General features: G+C 43.2%; 1 protein-coding gene across 1 annotated transcript in view; it reads right to left on the bottom strand.

Moving 5' to 3' along the window:
* The window catches only part of LOC308300354 (NLR family CARD domain-containing protein 3-like), a gene marked incomplete at both ends in the record, with an annotated part of 28,918 nt that extends 14,628 nt beyond the window's left edge, over positions 1 to 14,290 (bottom strand). The window contains 6 exons of the mRNA XM_080744171.1: positions 6,050 to 6,199; positions 7,209 to 7,310; positions 8,290 to 8,463; positions 9,328 to 11,101; positions 12,117 to 12,362; positions 13,975 to 14,290. Of these exons, the coding sequence (XP_080600297.1) occupies positions 6,050 to 6,199; positions 7,209 to 7,310; positions 8,290 to 8,463; positions 9,328 to 11,101; positions 12,117 to 12,362; positions 13,975 to 14,290 (2,762 nt within the window). The remainder of the gene's footprint in view (positions 1 to 6,049; positions 6,200 to 7,208; positions 7,311 to 8,289; positions 8,464 to 9,327; positions 11,102 to 12,116; positions 12,363 to 13,974) is intronic.
* Between the last annotated feature and the right edge of the window lie 761 nt (positions 14,291 to 15,051).

Below are 15,051 nucleotides of genomic sequence, written 5' to 3' on the forward strand. Positions count from 1 at the left end.
CTGCAGCTCACATAAAATGCCGTAACTCGGCCTAGGAGCGTCCGGGAGAGCCGGGGCCGGTACCTATTCGTCCGCCAAGGCAACGCGGAGACCCCACCCCTCATTTCTCACATGGCCCTCTTCTAGCGCCACCTTCAGGCCGATTTTTAAAACACATTTTTGGCCACTGCTCCTACAGTTTTGGCCCTAAAATCACGCAAATTGCTACACAGTATGTCGACACTCATCCCATCAACATGAATCTGTCCCATATAGCGCCACCTTCAGGCCGATTTTTAAAAACACATTTTTGGACACTGCTCCTACAGATTTTGCCCTAAAATCACGAAAATCACTACACAGTATGTCTACACTCATGTCATCAACATGGATCAGGAAGATTTTGGAAAAACACATTTTTGCCCTATTTGTGGAGATAAGTGACCTACGGTCGCTTATCTCCCGATTAGGGAGTCTTACTGGTTAGGTAGTTGTGAAAATATTTTCCAATGCAACCATATAGTTATGGTGCCTACTTTCTCAAAACTCCTCCTCCACCAGCTCGGGAATGGCCGAGCAAAATCATGACGTCTGACGTTTGATCTACATCACGTGATTCTGTAAAATCCCATTGAAACTCATTGGGAACAATGTGTGCACGTGCACAGGGCACTGAGCCAATAGGGGCACTCGGATTTAATATTAGTTTTATTTATTTATGATTGTATAAACACGCAATATGATTAAGGAGAAGAAAATCTGAAATTCGACTGTTTTTACCCTTTGAAGCATCCATAGCATGGCTTCTAAACCAATCACAGCAAATGGGGGGCGGGAGGTATAGAACTACTGGTTTCTCAACCAATCACAGTGACTGTCTGAAACTCTCTGACAGCACGCTGATGAACAAACATGGCACCGGGCTTTATCTGAATACACAAATTAAACATGTGTTTCCGCAGTGGAATATGCTACTTAGAGTTAACTACAGACATCCATAGGACATGTGGATAGCTTTTACATTTACCATACGTGAACTAAAGTTTTCGGCGCTGTTCAAAGAAGCTGGATGACTCGTTGTGTGCCTCCAAGGAATAGCACTTTAGGACATCTGGCCACCTCAATATAAAATTGGATATCTTCTTAAGGTACGAACGACATGGCTTTATTTAACTAACTGTTTGTGTTCACTATGGAGTTAGCCAGCCTTTCTCTCTCTTTGTCCTGTAACCAATAACCCCATGCAAATCTATGGTGTTTAGTGCCGCCATAGTAAAACTAGACCAGGTCACCTGGTCGTGCCAGACCCGCAATGAAAACTAGTATGGCACTGAACTAACACATGAACACACAGGATTTTATAGTCTCAGCAACAAAGCGTAGTGAGCTTGTAGATCGGCTGTTTTCACTAGTATGGCACTGAACTAACACATGAACACACAGGATTGTATAGGCTGAGCAGCTGGAAATGTTTGTGAGCTTGTAGATGGGCTGAGGAATTTATAGTGTCAGCAGCTCGTCAGCCAACTCAACTCAGCTGGTCCTGTACAGGTGACGGCACTCAAGGCAATCAGCCGAGCAAGGGAAGGGAGGGGCAGATGAGCAGGCACACTGAGGAAAAGGGGGACAGGCACACTGAGGAAAAGAGGGACCGACAGACCGACAGACCGACCGACAGACCGACAAAGCCTTATGTAGGCCGACCCCCTGGGTCTGGCAATAAATACATTTTTAGCTTGTAGATCGTCTATTTTCTAATTCAAAGTTTCAACATTGGCTGAGGTATGCGCACATTGGCCCTCATTAATTTATCAACGTGGTGCATATCAAAATGTAGGCATGCGCCAAAATGTAGGCAAGTGTCGGCATTTTGCGGCGCTGCTTCTTTTCGTGCACTGTGAGGGAGGGAGGTCTGCAATTGTGAAGTGTGTCCTTTATGGATTAATGTCTTAAGGATACAATCCAACGCTCAAAACCTTCATGGCTGTCGCACAGGGCCTGTCTTCCCTTTGATCCGTCCCTGCCAGAGACGGGCGCTCGTCTGGGGGGTAAAATCCCGTTGTTGCCTCGGTGCTTGTCGATGATTTTATTTATTTATTTTTCCTCCTCTCCTCCTGTTTTCCCCTGCCTCTCGATTTATGTGTGTTCTCTACATGTGGACCAAACAATGACACGATATTGGATTAACTCACCCAAAAGAAGGTAGCCTAATGTTTTCCTTCTGAATTAAAGTTAAAAGTTCCTTCACAAACGCAAGTGACGTCTCTCTTCTGCTGCCCAGCCAGTGTACTTAACTTACTAACGTATTAAACACAAACAGATGCACACACGCGCATGCGATTGCACACACGCGCGTGCCGTAGCAGATCTACAAGAGATTGTAGATCAGATCTTTTGGAACAGCTAAAGTATCAAATAGGGCTTAACCCTTAAGTTCTGTTCGGGTCATTTTGACCCGTTTTACATTTTCATTTGATAAAAAAAGGTAGAAGTTTAAATTTTTTCCACCTGAAACTCACTGGCCTTAAAGATGCTTCTGAGATGAACGTGTAAAAAAAATATTTTTGCACTACACCCATGCTACACCCCTCTCATATTTTTTGAACCTTAAGTGCTGTTCGGGTCATTTTGACCCGGAAGCACACAATTATGCACAGAAATACACAGTATTGTGCCAAAACACAGACACACAGCCCCCCCCCCCCTTCTCACACCCCCTTCCGAAGCCCCCCTGTCTGATTTTTATTTTTTCCTATAAGCATGAGCAATATTGCCCAGTATTAAATAAAGTATTTTTTTTACATGAATTCCAGCTAAATCAGTAAAAACGCCTAGCTCGTTCAGTGTTTAATGTGATATAGCAAAGCAGAAATGCAAACATTTACCATATATATCATATGAATTGTTTGGTATTGAGACAAAGTCAATGTATCATGATGATTTGTTAAGTTAAAATTTATATTAGTGTTGTTTTTTTTAAACCAAATATCTCCCGGGTCAAAATGACCCGAACAGAACGAAGGTGTAGTGAATCTGAACAGAACTTAAGGGTTAAGTGATTAATGTTTGTTTTGTAATAATAAATCTGCAAGCTGATTAATAATTGTAGTGGAGTAAAAAGTACAAAATGGGCCATGGAAGGCAGAATCAAAACTCCAGAATGGATCTGAGTGGAACTGTTACAACTTTACCCGTTTACATGGGCTCTTGGGAATTAAAACACTTTACATATAGTGAGTATCATCTTCATTCACAGAAGGATGTGAATGAGTGAATGTCACATGCTGCTATCCAAACTGTTAATTTACATAGCTGGATGTGTGATACTTTGATATAATGAATGAAACAGAATTCACACTTACACTTCTTCAGACCTGGTTGCAGCATGCGCTCGCCATCATGTTCAACACTGGGGGTGGAGGAAATGCAACGTAAGGTCTACTTATTCCATTCAATAATAGAAACAATTAAACAATATTCTACAGCATCACCATATGATTTTCATTCAGTGGTCGACACCAGCCCCGGACTGGCCGGTCTGGCACTTCTGGCAGAAGCCGACAGTCTCTGGGGCCGCGGCCGAGCCCTCCCCAAAAAGATTTAACGAATAATTATAAAAGCACGCAGTCACCACCCATCGGCCCTAATAGAGACAAATGGGCCAGCCCGGTCCATTATACATTGTCATTAAGGGGGGGGGGGGGGTGGTGAAGTGATTGTGACTGGTAGAGGGAGGTAGAGACTCCATTCCCCCTGCTCAAGTTGTTTGCTCCGTACGTCAACGTAACTAGTAAAACAAATGGTGGCGGAATTTACGTTATATATAGAAGATGGGACCAGCGTTCAACCGTGCGTGTAAATTGCGGAGAAAGTAAGAGATAAAAAACGAAAATATCTGGAGGCAGATGCAGCCCAGCAGCAGCCTGCTGAAAATAATGTTTTTGTCAGCGAGGGCGAGGAGGCGTCGCTACCGGCCAGTAGTTCTGTCTACATCGGATGATTTACCCACAGCCAAGTCACCTATTGTCGGGGACATGGAGCTATCAGAGCCCGGCGCTGGACAGACTGGAGGTGGAGGACAGTGCATTATTATTATTATCCCAGAGGAGGAGTCGCCGGCGCTGACAGTGACAGATTAAAACAACAACGTGGAAGTGGATGATGGCATTGGAACGGCCAGGGCCCAAGAAGGAATAGTTGGTGATGATGATGATGAACACAGAGCTTTATGGCAATGGAAAAAGAGACTCTTGTGTGTTTGGATAAGGACTGCATCATCGACCTGGTCCGCTGGTCGCGGAGAATAGCGTACTGATGCGACGGATGCTCATTCAATATGGTAGGATATACCGGTATAAACAAGTAGTTTATTATTCTATTCTATTTCATTGTGCTTTGGTCAATCTGTTGGGCACTTGGGCTTGTCTAAGCAGCTCTCCACTGTGCGTCTTTACGCACAGTGCCAGCACTGTGTTGGTGTGTGCGTTGTGTTACAGTGATAGTGCTTTTGGCTGCATGGTCTTTTCGTGTGAATTTGATGTATGAATGTGAGTAATGCAGTGGTCAGTTATTACCGGCTGGTTTTGAACGTTTGTGGAGTGTGAGGCTGTTGTGTGTTAAGTGTAACAACTGTATGCATGTAGGCAATGAGTAGATCATTTGATTGATGGATGAAATGAGCGCTGTATTTAACATTGACTGAGACTAGATCGCTGTAAAAATTGAGTTAGGCTATTAACACATTGACCGCCATTTTAACATACCTCCGTACTCCCACCTGCCATTCGTCTCCATAGACTTCCATGTAATTGGGTGTGCACGGATCATGCACACCCATGCCTAGATAATGCACCACGTGTGTCCACATTGCTCACAGCTTTCAAACAAAAAAATCCGAATGGAAATCCGTTCAGGCATTCATGAGATAACAGCCACTATGTTTAACAAAGATGGCTGCCAAAATGGCTGCCATGCTTGAAAGATGGGGTTGCTATGGGGGTTAAACATGCAATTTCGCGATTGCTATCATGCCTACTCCATTTTTGGGGGTCAAAAAAAATTTTTGAAAAAAATTTTTTTTGATTTTTTTTTTTTTTTTTTTTTTTTTTTTTTTAATTCTCGGGACTATCGGGCCTGGCGGGGAAAGACATTGGAATAATCTCGGGACTATCGGGCCTGGCAGGGAATGAGTTAACGTGGCCTATACATGGAAAATAGTGTCCTATGTGTATGTTGGTGAAATATAAACTTGTACAATGGTGCAATAATAATTAGCATGGACTATTAAGAACATCTACTATTTTAAAGTTATACCATGTAACTTTTTTTATAAAACAAATCTTAAAATTGTCCTAACTGTTAAATCGCTAAAGTTTTAGAACACCCACTCCGTTATTTTCAGCTTCTAAAGCCTTCTCTTTATATGTTTTCTATGATCCTGGCCGGGGACCGGATTTCGCGGAAAAATGATGTCATCTGCATCATCTGTATACGTTGTGTATACGTTGGCCAATCACATCGCGGATCATACACACATGATACACTACCGGCCAATCTACAGCGTATCTGCCGTGTCTTCAGGAAGTAGCTTCCCTCAGCTACAGTGTTTACCATGGTGAAGGATTCTTAACCTCTTAATCCCCAAATCCTGGCCAGAAAATTAGTTCTACCCCTCCACGGATTTGTATCGGTCGCGGTGGTTTGCGGCGCCGCTCCGGTGGTCCGCGGCGGTGGTCCGCGATGACTCCGGGCGAAAAACGGCAGAAAAAAGCAATACCGCTACTGACCACTAGTTTAGCAACTTACACAGTATAGCTTTAAATTGATCTAATTAGGATGCAGTCATGCAGACGCTTGGCAATGCAAGGATGACATTGTTTCGTTCTATATATATTTAGAACACTATTATTACTTTTGTTTTTTTTAAACAGTAAAACTATATGGCCAAAATGTGGATATTGCTGCACAACCTGACAGTCGCATCTCAACCTTAGGCCGTGTTACTTGTTTCATTACTCGTCTAAACCAACTAGAACACATTTACAGTGAGTGGCAGCAGTTCTGTCCATACCTCAGACTCTCCAGTGGTAGAGCAGAGAGGAGCTCCACTCCGTCTCCTGGATGGTTGTAGTCCAAGTCCAGTACTTTGAGATGGGAGTTTGATCTCAGAGCTGTGGCCAGATAAGAACAGCCTTCCTCTGAGACCATACAGCCAGACAACCTGCACACACACGCACACACGCACGCACACATGCGCATGCACACGCACACACAGGTTATTTCAATACAATGTTTCTGCTGGTTTGGACATTTTTGTCATAACAAAAGGACCTCTGCTATGTGAAACTAAGGAATGACACGATCGGTTTGGTCAATTTGTCTGAAGAATTAAAGGGGAAAACCACCCATTTTCAACACTGAAGTACAACTAAGTATATCTCATCAAGATGTACTCTTTTTCTTATTCCCCACAACTCCTCTAAGGTACAGTATATCATGACATAGTTCAATGTTGAAAAGACATGTTTTTTTCCCTTTAAGTTACCAGCAGCGAATAATTCAACGTTTATCTCCAACATTTTTATGTTTCAATAACAACAATGTGGAGGATACTCCCCACCCCCGACTTACACTAGTCCTTGAAGTTACATAGTATATCCCATTCATCCCCTTTGACTGTTTTACATACATTCTCATTCAGTCACTCCCACTCCATTTTAATTGGGTAAACACAGTTTAAATCCTGATCAAAGGCCTGCCCCCAAGAAAAGCTCCTATCAAAGTATTTTGTGAGATCTGAAGACACTCAGGCAGAATCGAATATTCATTTGGTAGCAGGTCAAACAGGTCAATGAGTGAAGTGATGGAAGTAGTAGCTGGATGGCTGGGATCCCTTTTACCTAATATGTGGCCACTTAAGCTGCTACAGTTAGCAGATTAACTGTGGGGTTAAGATCGTCATGGCAGCCATTGAATCATAACAGAAAGAAATGCCTGGACTAACCCTCATAGGGAGGAGCTTATTATATGAGATAGAAAGAGGAAGCAGCTGCTCATACAGCATACATAACTATTGGAAGAACAATTCAATGCATGTATTGAGTTGGTGGAGGTGTGCACTAGTGATTTAGTCATAATAAAATTCATTTTCATCACTTTGGTTCTTTGTTTTAAAACTTTTACACATGCACCAGGATTTAAATGGGTTGAAACGGTTCAGGAATACTGACCTGAGGATCTCCAGTAAACAGTGTGGACTCCCCTGTCCAACAGAGAGTTGCTGGACTCCCACATCCTGTAGATTGTTGTTACTGAGGTCCAATTCCCTCAGGCTGGAGGAGTTGGCACTTATGACGGATGATAACACCTCACAGCATCTCTCTGATAGGTTACAGCCACTCAGCCTGAAGACACATAAGTTTAAAAAAAATGTATGCATTTACTTTCATGAAATATAAGCTTATTATTATGTTAAAAGTATCCAGGTATCAGTTCACCTACAGAGCTGTATCAGAGGAGCCTCCTGCAGCCTGTGCATTAAAGTCATACTAAGTAGTTTCGGGTATCAGTTGCCACTTTGGACACAAGAACAAACATGGCAGCCAACGTCTGTGCCTAAATTACCCAAGTTTATCTACGTTCCTGCTCACTAGTGCTATTCATAGACATAGAAAGGTTGAAGCCTCCTTCAGCTTCCACGTGCGTCACACAAAGGGACGTTGGTAGGCAAATCAGAGGCAGGAGGGGGCGGGTCTTTATGTACGCAGTCTGTAAGAACAGCTGAGCCGCGCAGCCGTGCAACATCAGGAAATGGATGAATTGATAAATCCCGGAAAAGACGCAATGTGATTGGCCAGTAGTCACTCGACTGGCAGAAGTTCCTTAGTTTTTCAAGGAAGTCCAGACTACAATTGTTGCACGTAATTCTGTCTGAGTGTCTGTGGATCTCACAAAATACTTTGATAGGAGCTTTTCTTGGGGGCAGGCCTTTCATCAGGATTAAAACTGTTTACCCAATTTGGAGTGTTTTTGACGGAATGATAATGTATGTAATAAAATAACTACTCCCGCCCCTCTGCCGGCACTCGTGACTGTTATTCCGCGGACGGCAGAAACATCCGCGTATGGCTGCAAATTCGGTGGGACGCCGATAAATCCGCGATAATTTCCGCTATCGCAGAATCGTGGATTCCTGGGGGGACTATCTAATACATTGTTATCACTTTGGTTCTTTGTTTTAAAACTTTTACACATGCTTATATGCACATGCACCACGATTTAAATGGGTTGAAAGGGTTCAGGAATACTGACCTGAGGATCTCTAGTAAACAGTGTGGACTCCTCAGTCCAACAGAGAGTTGCTGGACTCCCAAATCCTGTAGATTGTTGTTACTGAGGTCCAGTTCCCTCAGGCTGGAGGAGTTGGCACTGATGACGGATGATAACACCTCACAGCATCTCTCTGATAGGTTACAGCCACTCAGCCTGAAGACACATAAGTAAAAAAATGTATGCATTTACTTTCATGAAATATAAGCTCATTATTATGTTAAAAGTATCCAGGTATCAGTTCAATTACAGAGCTCTAAGGTTTTGGCCACTGGCAGCAGCCTCAGAAGAGCCTCCTGCAGCGTGTGCATTAAAGTCATACACAAGAACAAACATGGCAGCCAACGTCTGTGCCTACATTACCCAAGTTTATCTACATTCCTGCTCACTAGGCCTAGTCATAGGCATAGAAAGGTTGACGCCTCCTTCAGCTCTGGTGCATATGCATTGGGGAAAAATGGAATCCGTGTGCATCGCTTCCACGTGCGTCACACAAGGGGATGTTGGTAGGCCAATCAGAGGCAGGTGGGGGCGGGTCTTTACGTACACAGCCTGTAAGAACAGCTGAGCCACGCAGCCGTGCAAATACTGCGGGTAGCTGAGAAATCCGCGATTATTTCCGCAATCGCGTAATCGCGGATTCCTGGGGGGACTATCTAATACATTGTCATCACTTTGATTCTTTGTTTTAAAACTTTGACACATGCTTATATGCACCAGAATTTAAATTGGTTGAAACTACTGACCTTAGGATCTCCAGTAAACAGTGTGGACTCCCCAGTCCAACAGAGAGTTGCTGGACTCCCAAATCCTGTAAATCATTGTTATTGAGGACCAATTCCCTCAGGCTGGAGGAGTTGGAACTGATTGCGGATGATAATCTCTCACAGCATCTCTCTGATAGGTTACAACCACTCAGCCTGAAGACACATACGTTATACAATCATAAATACTGTATACTTTCATGTAATACAAAGATGATCTATTATGTTAAATGTATCCAGGTATCATTTCACCTACAGAGCTCTATTTGAGGCTTTGGCCAGTGGCAGCAGTATCAGAAGAGCCTCCTCTGTAGCAGAGTATTTATTCAGGTCAAACACGCCCAGCTCCTTTCCTGATGACAGCAACACGAAGACCAGAGCTGAACACTGAGCAGGAGAGAGTGTCTTCTTGGTGAGACTTTCTGACCTCAGGTACTGTTGGATCTCTACCTCTAGAGAATGATCATTCAGCTCATTCAGACAGTGGAACAGATTGATTGTTCTCTCTGCAGAGGGATTCTCCCTGATCTTCTTCTTGATGTATGCAACTGTTTCCTGGTTGGTCTGTGATCTTTTTCCTGGATGTTTCAACAGTCTTTTTAAGAACACCCGATTGGACTCCAATGAGAGGCCCAACAGGAAACGAAGGAACAAGTCAAGGTGTCCATTTGAACTCCGCAGGGCATTGTCTACAGCAGTCTGGTGTAAGTCATTCAAATTGGATGTATCTCTAAACAGACCACGGAACGCAGGCCTCGGGACAGGAGTTGACAGTAGGTTGACACCAGTGTCTTTGTATTTCAGGAGGACATAAAGAGCAGCCAGAAACTCTTGAACACTCAGATGGACAAAGCAGAACACTGTGTCCTTGTACATCCCACGCTCCACTTTGAAGATCTGAGTGAACACTCCCGAGTACACTGCTGCATCTCTGATATCAATGCCACACTCTGTCAGGTCGTCTTCATAGAAGATCAGGTTTCCTTTCTGCAGCTGTTTAAAAGCCAGTTTTCCAAGAGACCGAATGGCCTTATCTGGATTCGAATGAAACTTCCCATGAGTTCTGTCATGATACTTGGCCTCCTTTTGTATGTAATGGAGCACAATGAAGTGGATGTACATCTCACACTGGGTCTTTGGCAGCACTACGTTCTCCTCTTTACACAACATGTCCTCCAGAACGTTAGCAGTGATCCAACAGAAGACTGGAATGTGGCACATGATCTTGAGGCTTCGTGATTTCTCGATGTGTGAGATGATTGTTCTGGCCTGGCTCTCATCACTGAATCTCTTGAGGAAGTACTGCTCCTTCTGTGGGTCAGAGAACCCTCTAACCTCTGTCACCCTGTCAAAATCACAAGGGATCAGACCAGCTGCTGCAGGTCGTGTGGTTATCCAGATGCGAGCAGAGGGAAGCAGGTTTCCCCTGATGAGGTTTATTAGCAACACATCCACTGAAGTTGGCTTTGCGACATCAGTCCAGATTTTCGTGTTCTCAAAGTGTAGAGAAAACCTACATTCATCAAGGCCATCAAAGATGAACAAAACATTGTACTTGTTAAGGCTGCAGATTATTGCTTCTGTGGTTTCACCAAAGAATGGATGAAGAAGTTCCATTAAGCTGTGATTCTTCTTCTTCTCCAAGTTCAGCTTTCGGAAAGTGAATGGAAACATGAAATCGATATCCTGGTTGGTTTTGTTTTCTGCCCAGTCCAGAATGTACTTCTGAGTTAAGACTGTTTTCCCAATGCCGGCCACTCCCTTCATCATCACTGTTCTGATCTCATCTTCTCCAGGTAAAGGTTTAAAGATGTTGTTGAATTTGATTGGTGTTTCTGGTCTGGGTGGTTTCCTGGATGCCAGTTCAATCTGTCTGACCTCATGTTGTCTATCGACCTCCCCACTAAATCCCTCTGTGATGTAGACTTCTGTGAAAATCTGATTCAATCGTGTTTTTTTCCCTACTTTTGTCCACTCAAACACACACAGAAGATTCTTCTTCAGTTTAGCCTTGAGTTGTTGTTGGGGTTCTAAAATACAAAAGACAGACAACATTGATAATTGCATGTTTGGGTAAATGTCGTCCTCAGAGGTCTTGGTAATTGTAACGTTAAAAGAGTATCATGTGTCTGCTGCTGTAGCTGCTGAGCTACTGTATACAGTCCATTTTATGTTTAATTAATTACTGTCAACTGTTGCCAACAGCACAGTTCAACTGTCAAGTAGCATTACATTTTATGTCATGTGAAATTTGATCCAATTCCATAAAGATGTCATTAAGTCCTGGTGACATTTGTTTAATACAATTACAAAAGTAATATTTACTGACCAAGATTCCTTCATAACTCACCAATGGCTTTACATTGCAGAGCAGCAGATGGGACCTCTGCATGAATTTCAGTTGAGTCTTCTACTGGAAGATCAGGTCCTGAGAGGAGGATAATGAAAATTCATGCAATGGAACTCCTGTCATTATCTAGGGAGAGTGACATTCATATCTTGCCTGCAGAACGACCACACTAGTCTGGTAACCAATGTGTACCTCGGCCTGTAGAGCTGACACTGATGCTTAAGTTGAATGGGCCACAAAAGTGAACACATTACTAAAGAATGAGTTGTTTTGTATATATAGATTTGAGAACAAAGACTACTAACAACCTTAATTAACAGGTTTGTTAAGTTTACTGTATTTATACAGTCTAATGTTGGGGAAATTGTTTAGAACAGTGGTTCTCAAACCTTCTCCTGTCAAGGAGCCCCACATTATTATGTATTTGTCTGAAAATGTTTTTTGGCAGAGACCCCCATACAAGATTTGTGTTGTTATAATGTTTCAAAAATATAAAAACATTTTCAAGATCTACAAGCTCATGTGACCTTTTATAGTAGATCGCCTGTTTTCAATGTGTTTTAACTGATATTGATGCTATATTAACATTCTCCTCTAAAATTAAAGTGAAAACTTCAAAAAATTGAAAACGCAAATAGTCTTCTGCCGTTCTGGCCTGGCGTAGACTATAAGAATAACAGTAAATCTGATCTTACCAAAGCTCTTCAGCAGGTCAGGTTGGTGTTGTTTAAGAGCATCATAAAATGCTTCTCCAATGGCTCTTCCACCTGGAGTTAGAACCTCGGTGTACAGTCTCCTCATTTGCTTCATGCTTGTCGTCTCAGCTTGAATCCCAGCATAGATCTCAGGATGGACCATGGACTGTCCTAGAGTGTCTACTATAGGCATGACTGCGGTGACCTTTTGAATCAACTGTGCCTTGTGCTGGGTCACAAAATGTGCTGTTTGCAAGAGAAAAAAAGAGTGGTTGAGATAAATTGTGATTATGTGAAAGCAAAAATAAATCTCTCTGCATCTTTACATCCCCACAAGAATAGTAGTGGAACAACTGATACGCGCATAGTTTGGGAATAAGATGTATGTTCCTCCTGGTCATAGGCTAAGGAAGGCTAGGGATGGCTATGCCTTCCCAAATGCTATGCTGGGTATTTTACAAATTATATATAATATATGTGTGCAGCATTATATGGCAGAGTGTCTTTTGCAGGTATTTTAATCCGAGTGTATCAAAAAAAGCAACTTGGTTAAGGCAGTTGAAGCTTGTGATTGACTGCAGCCCCCTAGTGATGAATTCAATAAGTAAAAAGCATCCCAAGAACCAAGTAGCCAATCACATCCTGATACCTTGCACGGCAAAGAATTAGAGACTTTTACTTGTAACAGAGGATTTCTATAATAAAGTATTGATACTTTTACTTAGGTACAATTGTGGGTACCTTTTCCATCACTGCAGACGCAGAGAACGACGCGCCCACTACTGATTTCCAAATGAAATAGAACTATTATAGCAATATTATTTCATAATAACCTACACAAAGTCTGGTCTTAATAAATGTCCTCCCTTTTCATTTTGAAACAGAAACCTTGTTGTTGTTATTATTATGATATCTTTTGTGATAGGGTACGAGAGGAGACCCCCAACATGTAGCTTCATCAAACGTTTGGCTCACCGCCGCCTATGGTAAAGAAAGGGTAGAACCAGAAAAAGCTCACCTTTTCCTGCATTCATCAAGCTGTCACCAGCAAGGTCAGGGGGAGGTATGGGTAGTCTTTGACTTTGTCCTTTTACCAGTTTCGAGTTGTAGCCACCTGTAAGTGATTTGTCTGTAATGAGAGTGTCGTCAGATATAATGTTGATGTCGTGGTATTTGGTTTTCAGTTTCTGACTGCAGCCTTGTTGGTTGTTCAGTAGGCCTAACTTCCAAGCTCATGTGGTTTGTTTATGTTTTCGGCAACTTTATCATGTATAGGCTTTTTTGGGGCAGATTTGGTGTTGGGCGTTTGCCTGGTTTTGTAGTCTTTTACCATCTTTTAACAAGTTTCCCAAGGTGGGTTTGGAGGTCATTGTTGAAGCATTTGGTGAAGTCAAAATTCACCAGTTTGTGATTAAGGGCTTCGCTAGAGTACAGCCAGCCAATTGTCTCCCAGCCTTGGATTTATGTTTTGTACGGGTACAACAAATCATATGGACTTGTACCAAATTGAGATCTATGACGTTTTGAGAAAGTGTACCCTCATTCTAGTGCGTTGAGTAATTAGCTGACTGAGGCCGTGCAGATCACAAAGCTTACTGAAGGATTTGAAGACCCAATAAGATGTTTTTCTTCACCATCCAACTTCACTAAGCCCTCCTCAAGCAAATCATAGAATCACTCTGTTCGGGAGTTCTGTATACTGTGCTATTAGTAGGCCTACATATACTGTACATGCAAACACTACTTCCACACCTATTTCTATCATTCCTGATGACTGAATAGTTTTCTATTTCAATCTAAGAGTCTGTTGTTGAGTCATCAAGCTTGGTCTCTGAGAAGGTCAAAAAGTGAATCTTACCGTGTTCTGCCGTGGGGCACTCTGGATCTCCACTCCCGGCCTCGTTGTGTCCCTCGGTCGGACTCAATGTTTCCTTACGTCGCGTCCCGATGTAGCTGGGTTTGACAGAGATTTGCGGGATTTGTGGACGACTGCGGACGGGTGCGTTGATCACTTGGAGTTCACTGGTTAGCCGTGAAGGTGCTGCGGGGGGCCCTGGAACCTCGTACTCTGCCGCGTTTTGTCCCTCGGTCGGACAAAATGTTTCCTTCCCTCGCGTCCCGATGTAGCTGGGTTTGACAGGGATTTGAGGATGAGTCGTTATCTGAGGATCCATTGTTGTTGTTGTCGCGGTAGCGTTAGCAACATTAGCTTGGGGTGGGATCGGCTGATCCCTGGCCAAACTGGCATCTTCTTGCCTGGTAGTGTTTGGACCAGGGTTTTGTGGTACGTCTCCCGATCGTAGCAGGTAAAGGAAGATCAATGTCCTTCTATCAAACTTGCCTGACAGGGGTTTATTCTTCCGATCCGGGTTTGATGTTAACGTGGAGTAGATAGTAGCTGTACCGAAACCAAGATGTTTGCGTTCGGTCCCGTCATGCAGGTAGAAGGCGTTGTGGGACTCCTTCTGTTCTCGAACATAATTCTCAGACTCTATTTGGTGGAGGTTCCGTGGTGAGTTAAGGTACGAATCCATGCACCACAGAACGAAGAGGAGAAAGTAAGCAAAAATCCTAGCCGATGGTGCTGATTTAGCCCAAGGAGAGCGAGCAGGTATGTTTAAGAAACACACGATAAGATGATGATTTCCTTTGCGTGAGCGTGTGTGTGTGCGTGTCATCTTGGTGGTGAATGATGGATGCAAGGGAGAGGGAGGGGGGGAGGGACCACTCATCTTGCCTGGACTGGAGGAACAGCAGGTAGAACAGAACCTGCACAATAGCATCATGTCACTGTTAAGTTAAACTCAACAATAACAACAACATTCAATTTAAAACAAAAAGGCTTGTCTATCATCTGAATACCGGCCTGGTAGCCCAACACAGGCTACTGTGGCCCAGGAGTCAGACCCAAACTGCAGATACAAGCCCACAAAGC

Source organism: Nannobrachium achirus, assembly GCF_963921795.1.
Source record: "Nannobrachium achirus genome assembly, chromosome: 16".
Classification (NCBI taxonomy): domain Eukaryota; kingdom Metazoa; phylum Chordata; class Actinopteri; order Myctophiformes; family Myctophidae; genus Nannobrachium; species Nannobrachium achirus.